The 17,445-nt window shown below is 42.1% G+C and overlaps 1 protein-coding gene across 5 annotated transcripts in view; it reads left to right on the top strand.

The window, feature by feature from the left end:
- The first annotated feature begins 528 nt into the window (after positions 1–528).
- Positions 529–17,445, top strand: part of RALGAPA2 (Ral GTPase activating protein catalytic subunit alpha 2) — a 121,517-nt gene continuing 104,600 nt past the window's right edge. For 3 of the 5 annotated variants that reach the window (XM_085218659.1, XM_085218660.1, XM_085218662.1), the window contains exons 1-3: positions 530–804; positions 9,082–9,192; positions 9,731–9,780. In XM_085218659.1, the coding sequence (XP_085074785.1) occupies positions 699–804; positions 9,082–9,192; positions 9,731–9,780 (267 nt within the window). In that variant the 5' untranslated portion in view covers positions 530–698. Of the gene's footprint in view, positions 805–5,420; positions 5,591–9,081; positions 9,193–9,730; positions 9,781–17,445 lie in introns of all 5 variants that reach the window. The other 2 variants (XM_085218661.1, XM_085218663.1) reach the window with 2 other exon arrangements.

Genomic DNA, 17,445 nt, shown 5'->3' on the forward strand with positions numbered 1-17,445 from the left:
AAGACCTGACTGGACACCCATCTGTGTGACCCGCTGTAGGGAACTGCCTTAGCAGAGGGATGGATTGGGGGATCTCCACAGGTCCCTTCCATCCAATTCTGTGATGCTGTGACCTCACTCTGAGATTTACTAAAGCTCACTTTTCTGATTACTGATAGGCCTTCAGTCAAGCCCTGTTGGGTTCTGATTCTGATAAAAAACACAGTTTTGCTGTTGAACTGCAAATCTGCCCAGCATTTGTCTTTACATGGAGGCCACACACAAGACCCGCCGTGCCCCACACGGCACCTCATCCCGCGCCGTGCTCCCGCACAGCCCCTGCACGTGCTCGGCCCCCTCCACGGCGCGGTGACGTCAGCGTGACGTCGAGCAACAGCGCACCGCCGTGCGCGAAGACTACAGCTCCCGGCGTGCCACGCGCGGAGCCCCGTCATGCGCAGAGACTGCTCCCGCGCGACGCACGCCGGGAGTTGTAGTCATCGCGCACGGCGCTGGGCAGCCGCGGCTGCGCAGTGGAGAGGCGCGGGCGGGAGGCGGCGGGTTCCGCCTCGTCACGCCCACCCCACGGCGGCGGCGGAGGGTGGCGAGCCGCGGGGCCGGCGGAGGCGCTGCCGTCGCCTCGCTTCGTCTCCCGCTCGGACTCGCTCTCGGCCTGGCCCTCCCGTCCTATCCCGCGGAGCCCACCCGAGGGGCTCGCCATGTTCTCCAGGAAGGGCCACGCAGACGCCAGGAAATCCACGCAGAAAGCTCTAGACCCCAAGCGGGACGTGCTGACCCGCCTCAAGCACCTCCGGGCGCTGCTGGGTGAGTGAGAGCCGCCCCGCCCCGAGGAGAGCGGGCTTCGGGCGGGAGCGGCTGACGGAGCCCCGAGGGACCCTGAGGAGCACCGAGGGCGGCGGCACCGCGCACAGCCGCAGCCCCGCAGCACCGCGCGGCGACGCTTTCAAATCTCCCACCTCACAACAAAGGGCTCGGAGCCGGCGGGGCTCGGGTTCGGCCCCGGAGGGAGAGAGCTGGTGTGGGGCTGCGCTGCCCGAGATGTCCGAGTTAGCGAGACGATGAGTGCCTCTGGGTGGCGGAGGTGGTTTGTGTCGTTTGGTAGTAAAGTACTGGGAACCGATGGCTGTTTAGGTGCGAAATAGCCAGCAGCCCCACAGGATGTGTCTTCGGAAGACCGATACATCCAAGCTGTTCTTCACTGATCGGTCTGGATCGATGGGCTGAGGCCAGCAGGATGAGCCTCACCAACCCGAGTGCCGGGTGCTGCGCTTTGGCCACAGCAGCCCCACGCAGCGCTGCAGCCTTGGGGCAGTGGCTGATAAGCTGTGGGGAGGTAAAGGCTGCGGGGCCGTTAGCTGACAGCTGGCTGAATGTGAGCCAGCAGTGTGCCCAGGTGGCTGAGAATGCCAATGGCATCCCGGCTTGTGTCAGCAGCAGGAGGTGAGCGTCCCTCCACACTGGCACTGGTGAGGCCGCACCTCGAGTGCTGCGCTCAGTGCTGGGCCCTCACTGCAAGAAAGACACTGAGGGCCTGCAGTGTGTCCAGAGAAGGGCAGCGGGGCTGTGAGGGGTCTGGAGCACCAGTGTGATGGGGAGCGGCTGAGGGAACCGGGGCTGTTCAGTCTGGAGGAGAGGAGGCTCAGGGGAGACATCACTGCTCTCTGCAACGACCTGGAAGGAGGCTGTGTGAGGCGGGGTCGGCCTCTGCTCCCAGGGAACGGCCGTAGGACGAGAGGGGATGGCCTCACGCTGTGCCAGGGGAGGTTCGGGTTGGCTGTTAGGAACAATTCCTTCTCCAGAAGTGATTCTGCACTGCCACAGCTGCCCAGGGAGTGGTGGGGTCACCTGGAGGTGTCCCAGAGCCGTGGGGATGTGGCACTGAGGGACGTGGTTATTTGGCTCAGTGGGATTGGTTTGTGGTTGGTGATCTTAGTGGTCTTTTCCGACCTTAATGATTCTATGATTCTAATTTGTTTATTTATTTTAACTTTAAGGAGCTTGTGTAACTGTAGTTTGGGATATACTTTTCTTGTCTGTTGCAGGGTTGAATCTCTCTCTTCAATATCTCCTACAGCGGAAGTCTTAACGCCTCTCTTTTGTTTCAAAACACTGAAACCTGTTGCTGAATTTTGATTGTAATCTAAGTCTTGTAGGGTTTTAGGTAGCCTTATGTTTTGCTGGCGAGCAAACAGCAGCAGGAAGTAGCTCTTTTAAGTGCTCTCAGGCACTGTCCTGGTTTAAGAGAATCAGTGGTGGTGTTAATATTTGTTAACCTCATTTTGATTTTCTTTTTGAGAAACAAGGAGGAAAAAGTGATGCATGAAACTTCCATTTCTTGTGTACTGTGCTCATTTTTTGAGTCTGGTGGCCCATCTCAGCCACAGCTGACCACTATGTGGGAACCTCAGAGACCTCTCGTTAGCTCCAAGATTTCAGTACAGGAAAGAGCCCGAGGTTAATGACTTCTCAAGAGAGAGAAGTCAGTCACTGTTTCAGTTGGTCACTGCACGTGCTGGCTGTCAGCGCTGTGGGATGCAGGAGCCACTGGTACCATCCAGAAGGAAGCACAGGCTTTGTAGAGTCTTCCCAGTGCTCTGCCTGCGGCATCAAGCTGCATAGGGGAACCTTACTGTGGTCTACAGCATGGGTCAGTGGGGCTTGAGGTTAGAAGCCTCTTCCTGCAGCATTTCACCGACGGGAGAAAATATATAAGAAGTTTTCTTGATGTGCTGTAGCAAAGTGAGCAGCTTTTGTAGTGACAGTGCTAAATGTGGTCCTGAGAGAGATGACAGTGATGGGTCTCCCTCAAGACATTCACTTTGAGATAGCTGTGCTCTGTGAGAGTGCCAAAATGAATGAGTAGAAGTCTCTGATAGTTTAGCAGGTTGTGGACGTACTTGTGTTGGGTGTTTTTTTTTCTTACAGGTTTAATCCAACTTCTCAGTGATTTAAACTTGATACTTGCCCATGCATTTAGCGGGCTTATCTCAAAAGAGATTTTTTGGGGGTAGTTAAGTGGAAAAAGTGCTGGACAGATGAGTAGACAGTCTCATATTATGCTCTACAAGTAGCATTGTTTTGATATATATGTATTTTTTATCCTCTCTGGGGATCAAGCTTGTGCATTCTTGTATTAGAGGTGTATAAAATGTTCTGTTTGGTTGGTTTTGTTTGCTTGTTTTTAAATCATACCATGTATCTGCCTGCCTAAGGATTTTGGAAAGCAGAAGAAGATACATTATGCTCATGCACTGCAACTGTATATTTAGCTTATTGGCTATGTGCTCCACAAACCATACTAAAATAATTTCAAGTTTCGTTTTAAGTAATCTGGGGAAATGTTTTCTTTACCAAATGAGGTTTTAGAACACGTTGTGAAACCATCCTGAAGAAAGATCGTTCTAAAAATCAGGGCTGGCAGACATTTTTTCCTTTACGTCTCCCCTCATTAAATAAGCAGGCCTGAAGAAACCCAAATACGGCGGCTTTCAGTTCGTGTTCCCCTTTCAGCAGTTGTGGTTTTATAGATGAAAGGTCCAGAGTTCAGTCAGAAGTTACAGCCCTTCTGGGGTCGTCATTCCCTGCCCTCCTCTGCTTCTCTCTGCCCACAGCGGCACTCGTTGTTGGAGTAACTGAGGAGATGTCATTGCGTTGTCCTTTGTTATTGCACAAATTCAATTCTAAGTGAAATGGCATTTACTCTTCTGAGATCCTACTGATGTAGGAGGGTAAAAATAAGAGGAAGGAAGATAATAAGAGAGCTGGGAGGGGGAAGGAATGTTTATTTCCTTAAATAAGGAGTTGTGTGAGCAGCAGAAACAATAAAACCCGTTTCTTGATTGATTCAGGCCTCTTAGCTGTCATCTGTGGAAGTTTTTATCAAAGAAAATCAAAGTGCATTGCTTACAACATCCCTCAGGTCCCTTGAAGAATTGAGGCCCTGCTTCTGTGAGGTGTGTCCCCGTGTTTGCTGGGTTGTCACTCAGTGGGACAGTTGTTTGTAGATGATACTATGTGATGTCTGGAATGAAAACCTTACTGTTGTAAAGTGGGTGGTCACTTGTGTTAGGTACAGTACTAAAGAATTCATTTTTTTAATTGCTGTGTAGATGTTCCAGCCTTCCTGTGGAATTTTCATCTGTTTTCAAGAATAGATCTGTCACAACGCAGTATCTTTTATGAATATGGTGCTGTGGGGCAGTGACCTCTGTTTACCATAGTGCTCTCCATTAATCACCATGGGATCATTATTTGTTGGTACTTACAAGTCGAGGGGATAGCACAGGACACTTGAGCTTTATTTCATACTGGTGGGGAGCCTCTTCTTTGTGCTGGTGTTATTGCTGATTTCAGAGCATCATTTGCCTGAGGGCTGTAGCACGTGCTTGGGTCTTGAAACTTCTTGTTTCTTGTAGGCTGGAAGTTGTCAAGTCTGTGTGTGGGTAGGATGATCTCTGGTGATTCACATAACACTTAGAAAATGAAAACTTTCCCACTGCTGCTTGTGAGTGTGCTGCAAGCTGCCCGAGAGGTGGTCACAATAATACTGACTTAAGTGGCTGAACTTCAGTTTTATTTTTATACTGAGATGATAACCTTTGAATGTTTGAATGGCTTAGGTTGTACTGCTCAGATGATGTGAGCTTGCTAGTAATATTATTTTAGACACATTCAGAAGTTAACGCTTGTAAATGTCTGTGTTTAGAAAAGCCATTGCTGCTTGGATTACCAGCAACACTTGAGATGTTAAAATTATTTTAGAAATTGCTCTAATTAGAATTTATTTCTCAGTGATGGCCTTTTAGTAATGGTAACAGTTTCCCTGTGAAATGGACAGTCCCTTGAAGAAAAAACAAAACTGATCTTATGGGCTTTTACTTAGCATTTAAAGCTCTAATTTGAAACAATTGCCATTTCTTTTTCTGAGACAGTTAGTAAAAATAGCATGAAGTTTGTGGGGTGAGGCTGGTCATAAAAGTTTATCATTAACCAGAGCATGACTGCAAAGTCATCTTTTCATCTCCTTTACTTCTTTTTAAGTACTTGAGACAAAGAAAATCCCTGGGGATTGTGAGAGCTGTATATAAATAACATAAAACCTCACATAAAACCACCTGACTCTGGAAGTTCATGGAATTAAAGGAGGCTTTCTCACAGCTTAAATAAATGCAGTAACACGTCATAGTTAATACTGAAATAAGAGGAAAACTGTAGTGATAAGGACACAATTATTTTCATACACACACACACACACACACACACGTATATAAAGAACCAAGAAGAGCACTGAGCATGCAGTGCATTCAAATTCTTACTAGCTGGTTCCTGGATAGTTAATTTCCCTAACTGTTAAGGTTAAGCAGTAAGAAAAGTGCGGGTGATTTGCCATCATCTAATGAGTTGATTTTTGTGTTTTCTAGAGAAGGATTCTCATGTACACCCTCCAGAATGTCCTGCTGTTTCCTTCGTGTTGCCGTGAAAGCTGCAGAGTGCTCGTGGGAAGCATTAGCTAATGAACCACCTGACCTTGCATAGGGAATGAAGTCAGGTTATACGTGTTCTTGGAAAGGCACCAACTGTCTGACGGCTGGTAATGTTTGCCAGCTTGCCTTAGATTTTAGTACTCAGTTGTGAATTCAGAAGGTGGTTGTTTTTCACCGGTAGTAATGTGAGAGTTACCTGTCAGTCAATATAAATAGAAAAATATAACCTAACACCTGCAGTTCAGCTTTGCTCTTTAATTTTCCTTTAATGCTTGTGTTTCTTCAGTCAATTCGATGTGGCAAAAGTCAGTATGTAACCTTAGGATCTATACTGAGAAATAGTAAACGACACTTTGTCAAAAATCATCTTGTGAAGGACTCTTTCTCATTGTGGTGATGGTCTCTGTGAAAAGGGCAGAAGCAGTGGGACTGGGGAGGAAGGTGGGCAGAGCCCCAGCTGTGCTGTGTGTGCTGCTGCCTGTCCAGAGGGGGAGCCTGGAGGGGGGGTTGCTGCTTTGCTCTTAATAGGAGAGCTGAGCAGTGGTGTCAGGATGACGGCTTGCTCACACAATTGCAAGAAAATCTTACTTTCAGAGCAAGTATCTTATCCTAAGGTAGCAAATGGAGGTGTTGCTGATGGTTCAGAATTCAGAACCTTAAATTTTGAAATGTGAGGTTTATTCTCCATGTTCTCCAATTTATTCTCCATATCCTGCAAAGGAGTGTAAAGAACAAAGTAGTTCAGTAGGGAAAGGATGTGACTGAGAATGCATGCTTATGTCAGAGTAACAGATGAGTCATCTCCGAAATGCCACATTTATAGAATAGAGAATTTATTTTTTTTTTTTTATAGGCAGCTCCTTTCTCCTCCTTTCACAATTTAAATGGAAAGTTTCCTTAATGAACTCATTCTTTCATATGAAAGCCTTGTAAATGAAAGCCTTGTTTTCTCCTAGAGTTGTGTTTAACAACGCATTCATAGAGGGGAATAATTGCACTTAACTTGCAAATTCAACACCAGTAGCTTGAAGGAAACCAATACCACCTAAAAGAGTTTCCATGCCCTAATTGTTGCCATACTGCAAGCATCCAAACAAAGCCTTATTGCTGAAAAGCTATCAGTTTATTGTTTTGGGGGATAAAAAAAGCATGAAACACCAGTGCTATCCAAGGCTAACATCAATCTTTTGTTGATGTGTGATATTGTTGGTTCTTCTTGTATTCAACTTTGTTGGCTTGGTTAATGAATGGCTTTCTCGAGAGGCTGTTAACAATTCTTACACTTTGTCTTCTTACTTCTGGGTGGAATTACATCTTTCCTTGGCCAAATCAATTACAGCAAAGAACAAGCATAATTAAAGTGTGGTTGGCAAATGTCATCTTTCGGAAATGTTAGGGTTTTTTGTTTGTTTGTTTGTTTGCTTAAAAAATAAGTTTATTTGAAATCTTAAGTCTACATTGAGTCCCAAGGTAGTGTTGCATGCATGGGCTTTCATTGTTTTTTAAAGAAATTGGGAATATGTTGATTTGTTTTATTTGATTACTTACTAGATAAATTTAACAGCTAGATTTGCAGTTAACTTCTGGAAATGATTGCTGGCATTTTTTTTTCTCCCGAAATACCTGCTTGTTCTGGTGATGCAGAAACAATATAGTCAGATAGCTATGCTGGCATCAAAACGTACCTTGTAGAATATTTTCCTGTATAAGTTACTTTAAAATTGGAATTGGTTTGGAAACAGAATGAAAAGTGTAGATAAGATACAGCTCACGTTTTGGAAGTATTTCTTGGGCAGTGGGATTTCCAGAAGAGCAGGAGAAATGCGGTAGGGGCAGTCAGTCTTCAGCCCAGTGATCTCTGACCTCTGCTTCTAACATTAGCTGTCTTGCGTGCTCAAAGTACTTTCCTACAGCTATTCTCTAGATTGCTTCAGTTTGGCCTGGGTAGGCTTATTTATTTACTAAATAGTTCTGTGACTCTTTTAATGAAAACTCCAGCTTTTACCCTGCTTCCCATCCTCCCCAGGTAGGACGGTGTGCAGGTGGTTTCCCAGCTGGCACAGGGCTGATGACAGGTTCACCTTCCCTCAGTATCTTTTGTCAGTATTTGATGTAATTTACAAAAGCATATCAATTCCTTTCTGGAGTTGCGTGCTGTTCTGATAGAACTATTTCCAAATGCACATTAAAATCCACGTGAAATCTGATTTCTGGTTGAGCAGTGCTGGTGAAGATCTTCAGATAGCAATATTCGCTGATGCCACAGTGATGCTTCAGCAGCGTATTTATCTTCCTCCTCCTCCTCCACGTCAGCCTCAGGCTGTGTGTTTGTGAGCATTTAGTTTCTAGATCTTGAAATACAGGACAAGGAATGTCTCTAGTCCCTGCATAGTACATCTTTTAGAATTAGTAGACTTTTTCTCTAATGATCTAATCTATTTTGTCTTACTGGCAACAGTAATTTAAATCTGCTTGGTTGGACTGCTTGGCAGTCAGATGTTTATTTATTGAAACAATTGACTGTGTGATACAGGTTTAGCTCCTGAGAGAATCAGATTACTGGATTAAATTCGTAATGAAGGTAAAAATAAGCTTTCTTCTGTCAAGCAGCAACACAGTATAAATTTCTACAAATGCTCTTAACTCTCTTTTCTGTAATTAAACTTGAAAATTATAAACAACTACAAATGGTAGAGAAATCTGCAGTTGTTTCATTATAAATGAAAATGTTTCAATTTGACCTTTCTTTTTAACATCCCATTATTGTTTGGTGTTCAGGCAGTCACTGTGAATGTATCTTTGGTCTTTTAGAGCTGTGTTTTAGCCTTCACTTGGTCTTGCCCTTTTATTGAAACTTCCTGTGCAGACTTCCTCTACTCAGTTTAAAAGGTTGATTTTACCCTTGGGTGAAGGTTCCATGCAATTATTTTTTTTTTTTAAATGAATTGTTTTGAATTCACTGAGGATTCTTAATGATGTCTGGAATCTTTACAGACAGCTACAGGATGGCTGCTTTGTAGCGTCATTTTCAAAGTAATTAAAGAAATTGTTCATAAATGAACAAGTGGTGCAGTTGGCTATCAGATGGGCTAAAAGCTAGTCCATGTTAATGGCTAAACCATTTAGTACCTTTGCTATGTTTGGGTTCAGTGGTGTTACTTCATGCTCTGGGGCATGTGGAGGAATTTCTAGCAATGTATGCTTCTGATTGAGTTCAGGATTGAGTTCAGTGTATACTTAATATAACCCCAATTAGGAGATCTGGTAAATTATTTTGATAACAACAGACAGCTTTCACATTTGTTAGCAAAAAATGTCTCTTGTGGATTAAGACTTGTTATGGAAGTGGTGTTGTGGGTGCATCCTGTCTTTCTTTTTTAAGATGGAAAACAAACCTAAACAACATGCAAACTTTGAAAAACTGAGTAGAAGCATACATTTTTCTATTTCGTTTCTAATGATGGAATCACAATCTATTATAGAACATTTAATGAAATCACTAAAATTGTTTCGCAGTGCACTTCATTCTCCAGCTTGCATAAGAAGTGTTTTCAGGTTTCAGATGTTGTGTAATAACTCCGTTTTTTCTTTTTGCTAGATATCGTGGATGGAAGTGACCTGAAGCAGCTTTTTGAGAACAATTATTCTCAAATTTTTTTTATCTTCTATGAAAACTTCATAACACTGGAGAACAGCCTGAAACAAAAAGGTAAGTGCTAGAGTTTAGCTGGCATCTTAATTTTACGGTATCAGTAGTGATGATCATAGAATCATAGACCATGGGAAATTGCTGCTTGAGATCTGAGACTGACAAGAGTTGTAAATGCATGTTTATGCTTTTAAGCATAATTTCTACACCAAAATTAGCCCTTGTGCATGTAGTTGCACATCCTCTCATATTGTTTTGAAATATTGATCGCCTTTCCCCTACATTTAAGTATATGTCTGTTCAACTGAAAAATACCAGAAATCCACAGAGCAAACCTGACCATTGAAGAACACTGAGTAGAATAACTGGTTGCTCCAAGATGAACCCAATCACACTGCTTTGCAGGTATGGGTCTCTTAACTATGCTCAAAGAAGAGAGAAAGATACTGAAATTCAGAAACATCCTCCTCTTTTGATACCAGATGAATTAAACCAGGTGCTGCATTGTTGACTTCAATTGAGAAACAGCAGTGTATTTTCTCCATCCATTTTATCACACCGTGTATTATGTCAAATTATGTTGTTTTTTCTCTTGCAGGGAATAAATCACAGAGGGAGGAGCTGGACTCCATTCTCTTTCTTTTTGAAGTGAGTTTTCCTTACTAGGGAACTATTTCTTTCTAATTGTATGCGTTGTTGTCATTGTGTGCTTGCTACCACCTTTACAACGTGAGGTAAAACCAGACATCAGTCAAAATGACAGTAGGTGTCCCTGACTGTAAGAGAGAAAAGGCAGAAAAGAACAAGGGTGTGCATTGCTTTCAGATACAGCAATAATAAAAACAGTTATGCAACAGAAATACCTGGCTTGAAAGAATATCCAGAGTTAGATTTTATCAAAGACAAGTAAACTAATTTAGCTTGCAGAGTAGTCTGAAATGTGGCTCTGGACAGTATCATATTGCTTAAGTACAGTTCTTTTATTAATTGGTACCCTAGAGTGGAAGACAGGTTGGTGAACCAGAAGTAGAGAGGAGGACGTGTGGGAGAAACTTCCTCAAACTTTGAGCCTCGCCAATAAAATTTTAAAGGAAAAATTAAATAAACTTAATTCATTTTTAGATCATAAATACTTTATAGATATAAAAATGTTGCTGCTCAGTTCTAAGAAATCTCAGGGTAAATTTGTATGCCTTACTGTATTTAGTTTTGCTTGTAGCACTTGAATGAGAATACATTCAGAATATAAGTAGTACATTGCTTCTTAATTGTAAATCATTCTGTTTTGCTCTTAACTTTTTCAAGTTAACTGAGCACACTTGATAATGTGGTGGCTCATGATACACAGAAATTTTAATTAACATATCCAATCAAAAAAAAAGCGCAAATAAGAGTACATCAGAACTTCAAGGTGGATTGCTTCTTGGTCAGAAGGTACGGCTCTAAATCTTGAACACAGTAACTACTACATCCTTGCATTGCTTTCTGTAACTTAAGGAACAGCTTGAGTATATTTGTCTGTGTATTTGTCAGGTCGACTGCAAGTAATGTCTGTGAGGATGAAAAAATCTCTGGTTGGTAAAACTAGAGTTGTCTTTTGAAATACACTAGAAGGAAGTATTTAATACCTTGCTTTCTTTGCTACCCTTGCAACATGTTCTTTGTTAGATTTCTTAGATGTGCTACTTTGACTTCAGCTTTCAAAGTTGGGGTAGTTTTTCAAATTAGTATTCTCTGTTTTTGAACAATAAATTCTGACACCAAGGAAGTTTGATCCAAATTTAGGATTTCAAAGATGATAAGCTCAGAAAACAGGTGACATGTAGCTAAGTCTTGTTGTGTTCTGCATGAATTTGGTAACCACATATGCTAATGGTTTGTTTTCAAGAGTACAAAAGGAAATGTATCCTTCTGGATACTGTAAGATATTTAAAATTGTGTCCACACAAGGCAGACTTACCAGACTGGAAGATGCTTCCCATCACTGTAGAAGTATATGTTGTTTCCCAACGTATGATTCTCCCACTAACAAGATGAGGCAGCAAGTGACTAAGGAATGACAGGAATAAGTGAAGAGGAAAGTATCAATACAATTAAATAGTCTTTTTCAGAAAACTTTTTTGATTATATTCAAATTGCAGTCAAAATTCCTTCAAATGTCAAGATCTGTCATCCTGTTTCCTTTTGAAGAGTGAAGACTTAATGTGAACAAATCTAAGCAATTAGGCAAAGGAATCCTGTTGTTCATGTAACACGAGATTTTCCTTTTGGGGTAAAACTGGTTGCTGAAATGCTGAAGCAGTAGTGCAAATGTAATTTTTGTTTAAATTTCATGGCACTTTTTACAGTAAGATTTTTCTTTTCCATTTTACTACAAAAACCCCAAACCTGAAAGCTGTCATTCTTATTACATGATAACAGTAATGTTGAAAAGTAAGAAAATCTTGAAGGAGTCAAGAAGAGCAGCCAGGCATGGGGGAAGAAGAAATGACAAGACAAGGTTCGTTTTCATGTTTCAAGATGAAGCAGTATCTTGACTATGTCTGTATTTCCGCTCCAAGTGAATTGAAAGCTATGTTTTTGAAGAAACAGGATCAAGTCTCTTAACATGTCCTGTTATTCCCTCTCCTTATCTAAAAAAAGAAAAAAAAGACTTTTGACAGCTTTAATGTAATGTTTTTGCTTCTGTAATACATGGGAAGATTAGTTCAAGGCAACACAATGGAAGTTGCTCTGAAAGTAATGCCTCCTATTTATTTCCATGGAGACTACAACAGGTAAAAAGCACGATAACACTTTGATAGAGCACATTCTCTGCTACAAAACACTATTTTTCAGCATAGCCACCACCATTAGCTGTGCATTTTTGCTAGCAATGAACAAGAGCCTACATAGCAGTCCAGAACATGGCTGATCTTTCACATCACTGTTGCCACTTGCTCTTGTTAGAGTTTGTGCTGTTAGTGATTGTAATTCATCAAAATCTTGCTGCAAGGTCTCTCTGCCCTCAAGAGAGTTGACATCTCTTCCCAATTTAGTATCATCTGCAAACTTACTGAGTACGCATCTGAGTCTCGTGTCCAGATTATTTATTGAGACATTGAAGAGAACTGGCCCTAAAATGGAGCCATGTAGAACCCCACTAGTGACTGGCCACCATCCTGAAGCGGTCCCATTTACTGTGACCTTTGAGCCCAACCTGTCAGCCAATTGCTCACTCATCTTCTTAGGTATTTATGGACATTTTGTCCATAAGGATACAATGGGAAACAGTGTTGAAAGCTTTTCCAAAATCCCAAAAGATTATATCTGCTGTCTTCCCTTGCCCATCTCGTTGAGTAACCTTGTAATCAAAGGAAATTAGGTTTGTTAAACTGGGCTTTCCCCTTGTGAACCCTTGCTGGTGGCAGCAATGACTGCATTGTCTTTTAGTTCTTTTTCAATAACTCTCTAGTTCTGTGGATTCTTCTCCATAATTTTACTGGGCTTCTCTTCAGAAGAGAAACTGACAGACCTGCAATTACTAGTGCTGTCTTTCTTGCCCTTCTTGAAAGTCAGGATGTTTACTATCCTCCAGTCAACTCTGGAACTTCTCCAGATTTCCAAGCCCATTTAAAAAAAAATAAATAATTTAGAGAGGTCTCGTGATAACATCAGGGTACTAAAAATACTGGCTGATAGGAATTCTCTTGGGTGCCCATCGACTTATGTAGCCAGCTGGAAGAGCAAATCCCACCCAAGTTCGAGGTTGTCTGGAAATTTATCATTCCTGCAGCTGTGGTCCTCCAGCTCAGGGCTCAGGTGGTCCCAGGACCATCATCAGTGCTGAAAACAGAGGTGAAGAAGGCATTTAGCATCTCTGCTTTGTCTATATCCCTGTTTGTGAGGTGACTAACTTCATCAGGTAACAGACTAGCATTTTCTTTGGTCCTCCTTTTGCTGTTAAATTATATTAAAAACACCCTTTTTGTTGTCCTCTGCAGTACTGGCCAGCTTCAACTCTAACTGAACTTTGGCTGTATTAATTTTCTTCCTACAATTGTAAACAGCATTGCTGTACTCTCATGCCACTCATTTTCCCTTCTGAAGTCTGTATGCTTTACTTTTCCACCTGAGCTCAAGAAGGAGATCCCTGCTCAGGAAAGCTGACCTTCTGCCCCACCTGCACGACTGCTGATGGTTTGGAACTACTTGTTCTTTGCTCTTAAGAGGCAGGATTTAAAAAGTGACCAGTGGTGATGGACCCCAGTGCCTTCAAAAGCACATTCTCAGGGGCCTTGCTAACTAGTTGTCTGAGCAGCCTGCAGTTTGCTCAGGTTTATCCAGTGTTCAGGTTTTGCTGACAGTTTTCCTCCTGTCTGAAGATTTTAAACTTCAGTATGTCGTAGTCATTGTGGCCAAGACTGCTACCACGTGCTACTTCACCTATGAGAACCTCTCTACTTATAAAAAAATTATATCTAGGAGGACACCATTTCTAGTTGGTATCTTTTTTTATTTATTTATTCCCAATAAAGTATTGGTAAGAATCTAATGTAGGATTTTGTTCAAGGCAGCATCAAATTACACAAGGTCTTACACATGCCATGCCTGTATGTGTGGCAGGAGAAATTCTTTTGTTCCTCCCTTCTCACCCCCAAGTGAGAATAGGTATCACCTCATTTACTGAGCAGGGCTGTGCATTTTAATTGCATCTCATTAATACACTTACTCTGTGGCCTTGAATAAGTAATTAAATTTCTGTGTCTATGTCATTGAATAGAAAATAGCTAATGCTTACTCACCCAGTTAAAGTGAATAAATATGTATTCCTGTGTCTTGAAAATTTGTGGCTAAAAACCAATTCAGTATGGCTTAAAAATATCAGGAAAACATAATATATGGGGAAAAAAAGAAACACATTTATATATGAACAAAGTACTGCTTTGGTTCTGATTGAAGAGAATGGTATTTTAGCCCGGTGAGGAAACGAAAAAGAAATCATTCCAGATTGGTATGAAATTTGAAGCGATCTGCTTCACGGTGTTAATGTGCTAGAAGTAACTTTGCAATCCATTTATGCCTCTGACACTTAATAACTTAATGCTTTTTAGGAGAACAGCTTTTTCTAGGGCCTTTTAATGCACAGATCAAGAATATGTCAGTCAGAATACAGGACAAGAAGAGTGTAAATGCCAGGTAATTAAACATTCATATTGTCAGCCATAGGAAACAAAACTAATTGATTGTTAAGCTTACCCCATTTAATCTGTTGTCAGCATGAACCAGAGGTTTCCTAGAGTTTTCTTCTAATTAGCTAAGTAGGTAATTAGGATTGAGAAATCCTGAATCCAGGTGGTGGGGGTTAGCTTTTTGTAGAGTCAATAAAAATATTTATGAAATAATTTGACTTATGCCTTTTTCTGGTATAGTTTGGTGGCTGTTTTGCTGCTGTTCTTGAGTGACACCTAGTGTGTATGTTAAGCAGAAGTGCCATCTGTTTCCACAAATGCTCTGAAAACTAAGTTCACTCTGTAGTTTAATGAAATCTTAATTTTACACATCACCTATGTAGTTAGGGCTCTTCATGGTACAATAAGCAACATATTAATCAAAGAAGACATAATAATCGAAAAGGAGTAATATTAACAATAATTTTAGTTAATTTAAAAGTGCTTTTGCAGTTACAGTTTTCTGTGGTATCAGATACCAATTCCTGTGACGCTGACCCTTTTGCATCTGTGGCAAAATAGGAGCATGCTATTGGTTTTGATACACTACATAGGTAATTTATTTCCATTCTCTATAATTATACTTCATTAAGAACAGCCACATCTCGTGCTGGTGCAGTCAGCACTGATTCAGTGTGCTCACTGGAAGAAATATTTTATCCTTAGTTTTGTGACTTCTCCTTCTAAAGCAGTAAAGCAGGTCACTTGATCAGAGTAGCCACTGTTGAAGTTTTTCATACGCTGCCTATGTCTGGTTTGAAGTATCCAAAATATGCACACAGCAGGTGGATTTAAATGTTAAGTGGATGTAAAACGTAAGAAATGTGCTAATAGCTTCTGCAGTATGCCTATCTGTAATACTGTACACCTGTATTCATGTCTGCTTTGGCTTTCGTACAAGAGAAAGCATTTTTCTGGAGATTATAGTCATAGAATCTTAGAATGGCTTGTGCTGGAAGGAATCTTAAAGATCATCCAGTTCCAACCCTGTGCTGTGAGCTGGCTGCCCCCCACCAGCTCAGGCTGCCCAGGTCCCATCCAACCTGGCCTTGGTCACCTCCGTGGATGGGGCACCCACAGCTCTCTGGGCATCTGTTCTGCTCATGAAGAGGCAAAATCACTTCTGATAGGTTCTGGGCAGTACCAAAGAAAGTGTTTGTAGGTAGACCAATAGTCATATACAGAAGGAAGAGTCAAACTCGCCCAACTGGTGAAGGGGCTCTCTGGCTGTGCAGCACTCCTCAAGAAGCTGCCTAGTTCTAAGAGATGCTCTCCCTTCAGTGGCCTTTTTGGTCATGTGGGCACACAGCTGGTAACATTCAGTTGGCTGTCAGCTAACAGCCCCACAGCCTTTACCTCCATGCAGCCAAAGCTGTTGTTATGCATGGGATAGTTGTGACCAAAGTGCAGGACCCGACACTTGGTCTTGTTGAGCTTTATCCCATTGGCTTCTGCCCACCGATACAGGCTGTCCAGATCCCTCCATAGGGCCTTCCTATTCTCAGGCAGATCAACACTTCCCTTCTACTTGATGTTGTCTGCACTCAGTCCTCTTGTCCAGTTCATCAATAAAGATATTAAACGGGGCTGGTCCTTGTAACAGACCAGGTGGAGCAGCAGGTCTGTAACAGTTTCCATCTGAACTGTGGGGGGTTTATTCTGCTACCCATCCCTGTCTTCCAGCTCAGGGGTCTGAAAGCCTTGAGGATAACTGGCCTAAGTATTAAAGACAGGTGTAAAGAAGGCATGGAGAGTGTCAACCTCTTCTTTGTCCTCAGCACCAACATTCCCTGTGTCCCCTAAGAGCGGGAGATTCTCCTTGGCCTTCCTCTTACTGTTAATATATTGTAAAAGCATTTCTTATTATCCTTGACAATGCTAGCCAGATGAAGTTCTTGCTGGGCTTTTGCCTTTCTAATTTTCCTTCTGTATACCTTAGTGCCATCCTTATATTCTATGGAATTGCCTGATACTTCTTCCAAAGATTGTAACTTTTTTTCCTGGAGTCTCAGCAAAAGTTTCCTGTTCAGCTACACTGGTCTTTTCCCCACTGATTTGTCTTACAGCACAGAGATACAGCCTGCTCCTGCACCTTTAAGATTTCCTTCTTGGGAGATTCCAGCCTTCCTGGACCACTTTGCCCTTCGTGACCGACTCCCAAGGGATTCTCTCTCTCAGTGAACATTCTAAACAGTCTGAAGTCTGGAAGTCTGTAGTGCTGGGGTTCCCAGACCTGGATGCAGTACTCCAGGTGGGCCTCATAAGAAGAGAGGGGGAAAATCACCTCCCTCTCCCTGCTGCCACCCCTCTTTTGATGCAGATTGGGACGCTGTTGGCTCTCTGGGCTGTAAGCCTGTTCATCCGCCAGAACCCTCGAATCAGTTAACTGAGCTTGCCCATACTTCGGGCTGATTATTTTATTACTGTAGCTGCTGGTTATAATACAGCGTTGTTGTCAGAAACATATCTCAGTATAAACTGCAAGTGGCCACATACTCAGAAGATTAAGATGTGGATTGGTCTGCTGTCGGAATCTGAATGTAATGATTGCAGAAGCAGCTGTATAGCCTAAATTTATTACTGCAGATGTGCACGAGTTACTTGTTCCACAAAGGCTGATGATAATTCAGCATAGGTTTATAATTGACTGTAGTCTGTTAGCAGCCCTTTTGAAAAGTAGATTACAGACAATATGCAGTAAATACACTGCATCTGTCAGAGGAACACCTGCTGCAATGGTGGAGGCCCAGTAGATATCACAACCACAGCTGAGGAATAAACCCTTCTTTTTTAGCAGTCTAGTAATGCAGTCAAATCAGCTAAAAAAATATGTAACTTTGCTTCCTTCTAGACTAAGAGTGCTATGATTATACTAAGTATTGCACTCTGTGGTTGCACTGTAGGTCTACTTTAAATGGATTATTGCATGAATTAGCAGTACTGCTTAAGCACCTTAAAACAAAATGGGATTTTTCACAGCTTAGTCTCATAAAAACCTGCATCAGTGACATGTGCAGTAGTTTTTCATTCATAGCTTTTTTTTTTTGGAAGGTTTTAGAGCTGTGTTGTTAATTTTATGGGTGTACAAAAATATGTTTTTCTG

This window comes from Meleagris gallopavo, chromosome 2, assembly GCF_905368555.1.
Source record: "Meleagris gallopavo chromosome 2, MGAL_WU_HG_1.1, whole genome shotgun sequence".
Classification (NCBI taxonomy): domain Eukaryota; kingdom Metazoa; phylum Chordata; class Aves; order Galliformes; family Phasianidae; genus Meleagris; species Meleagris gallopavo.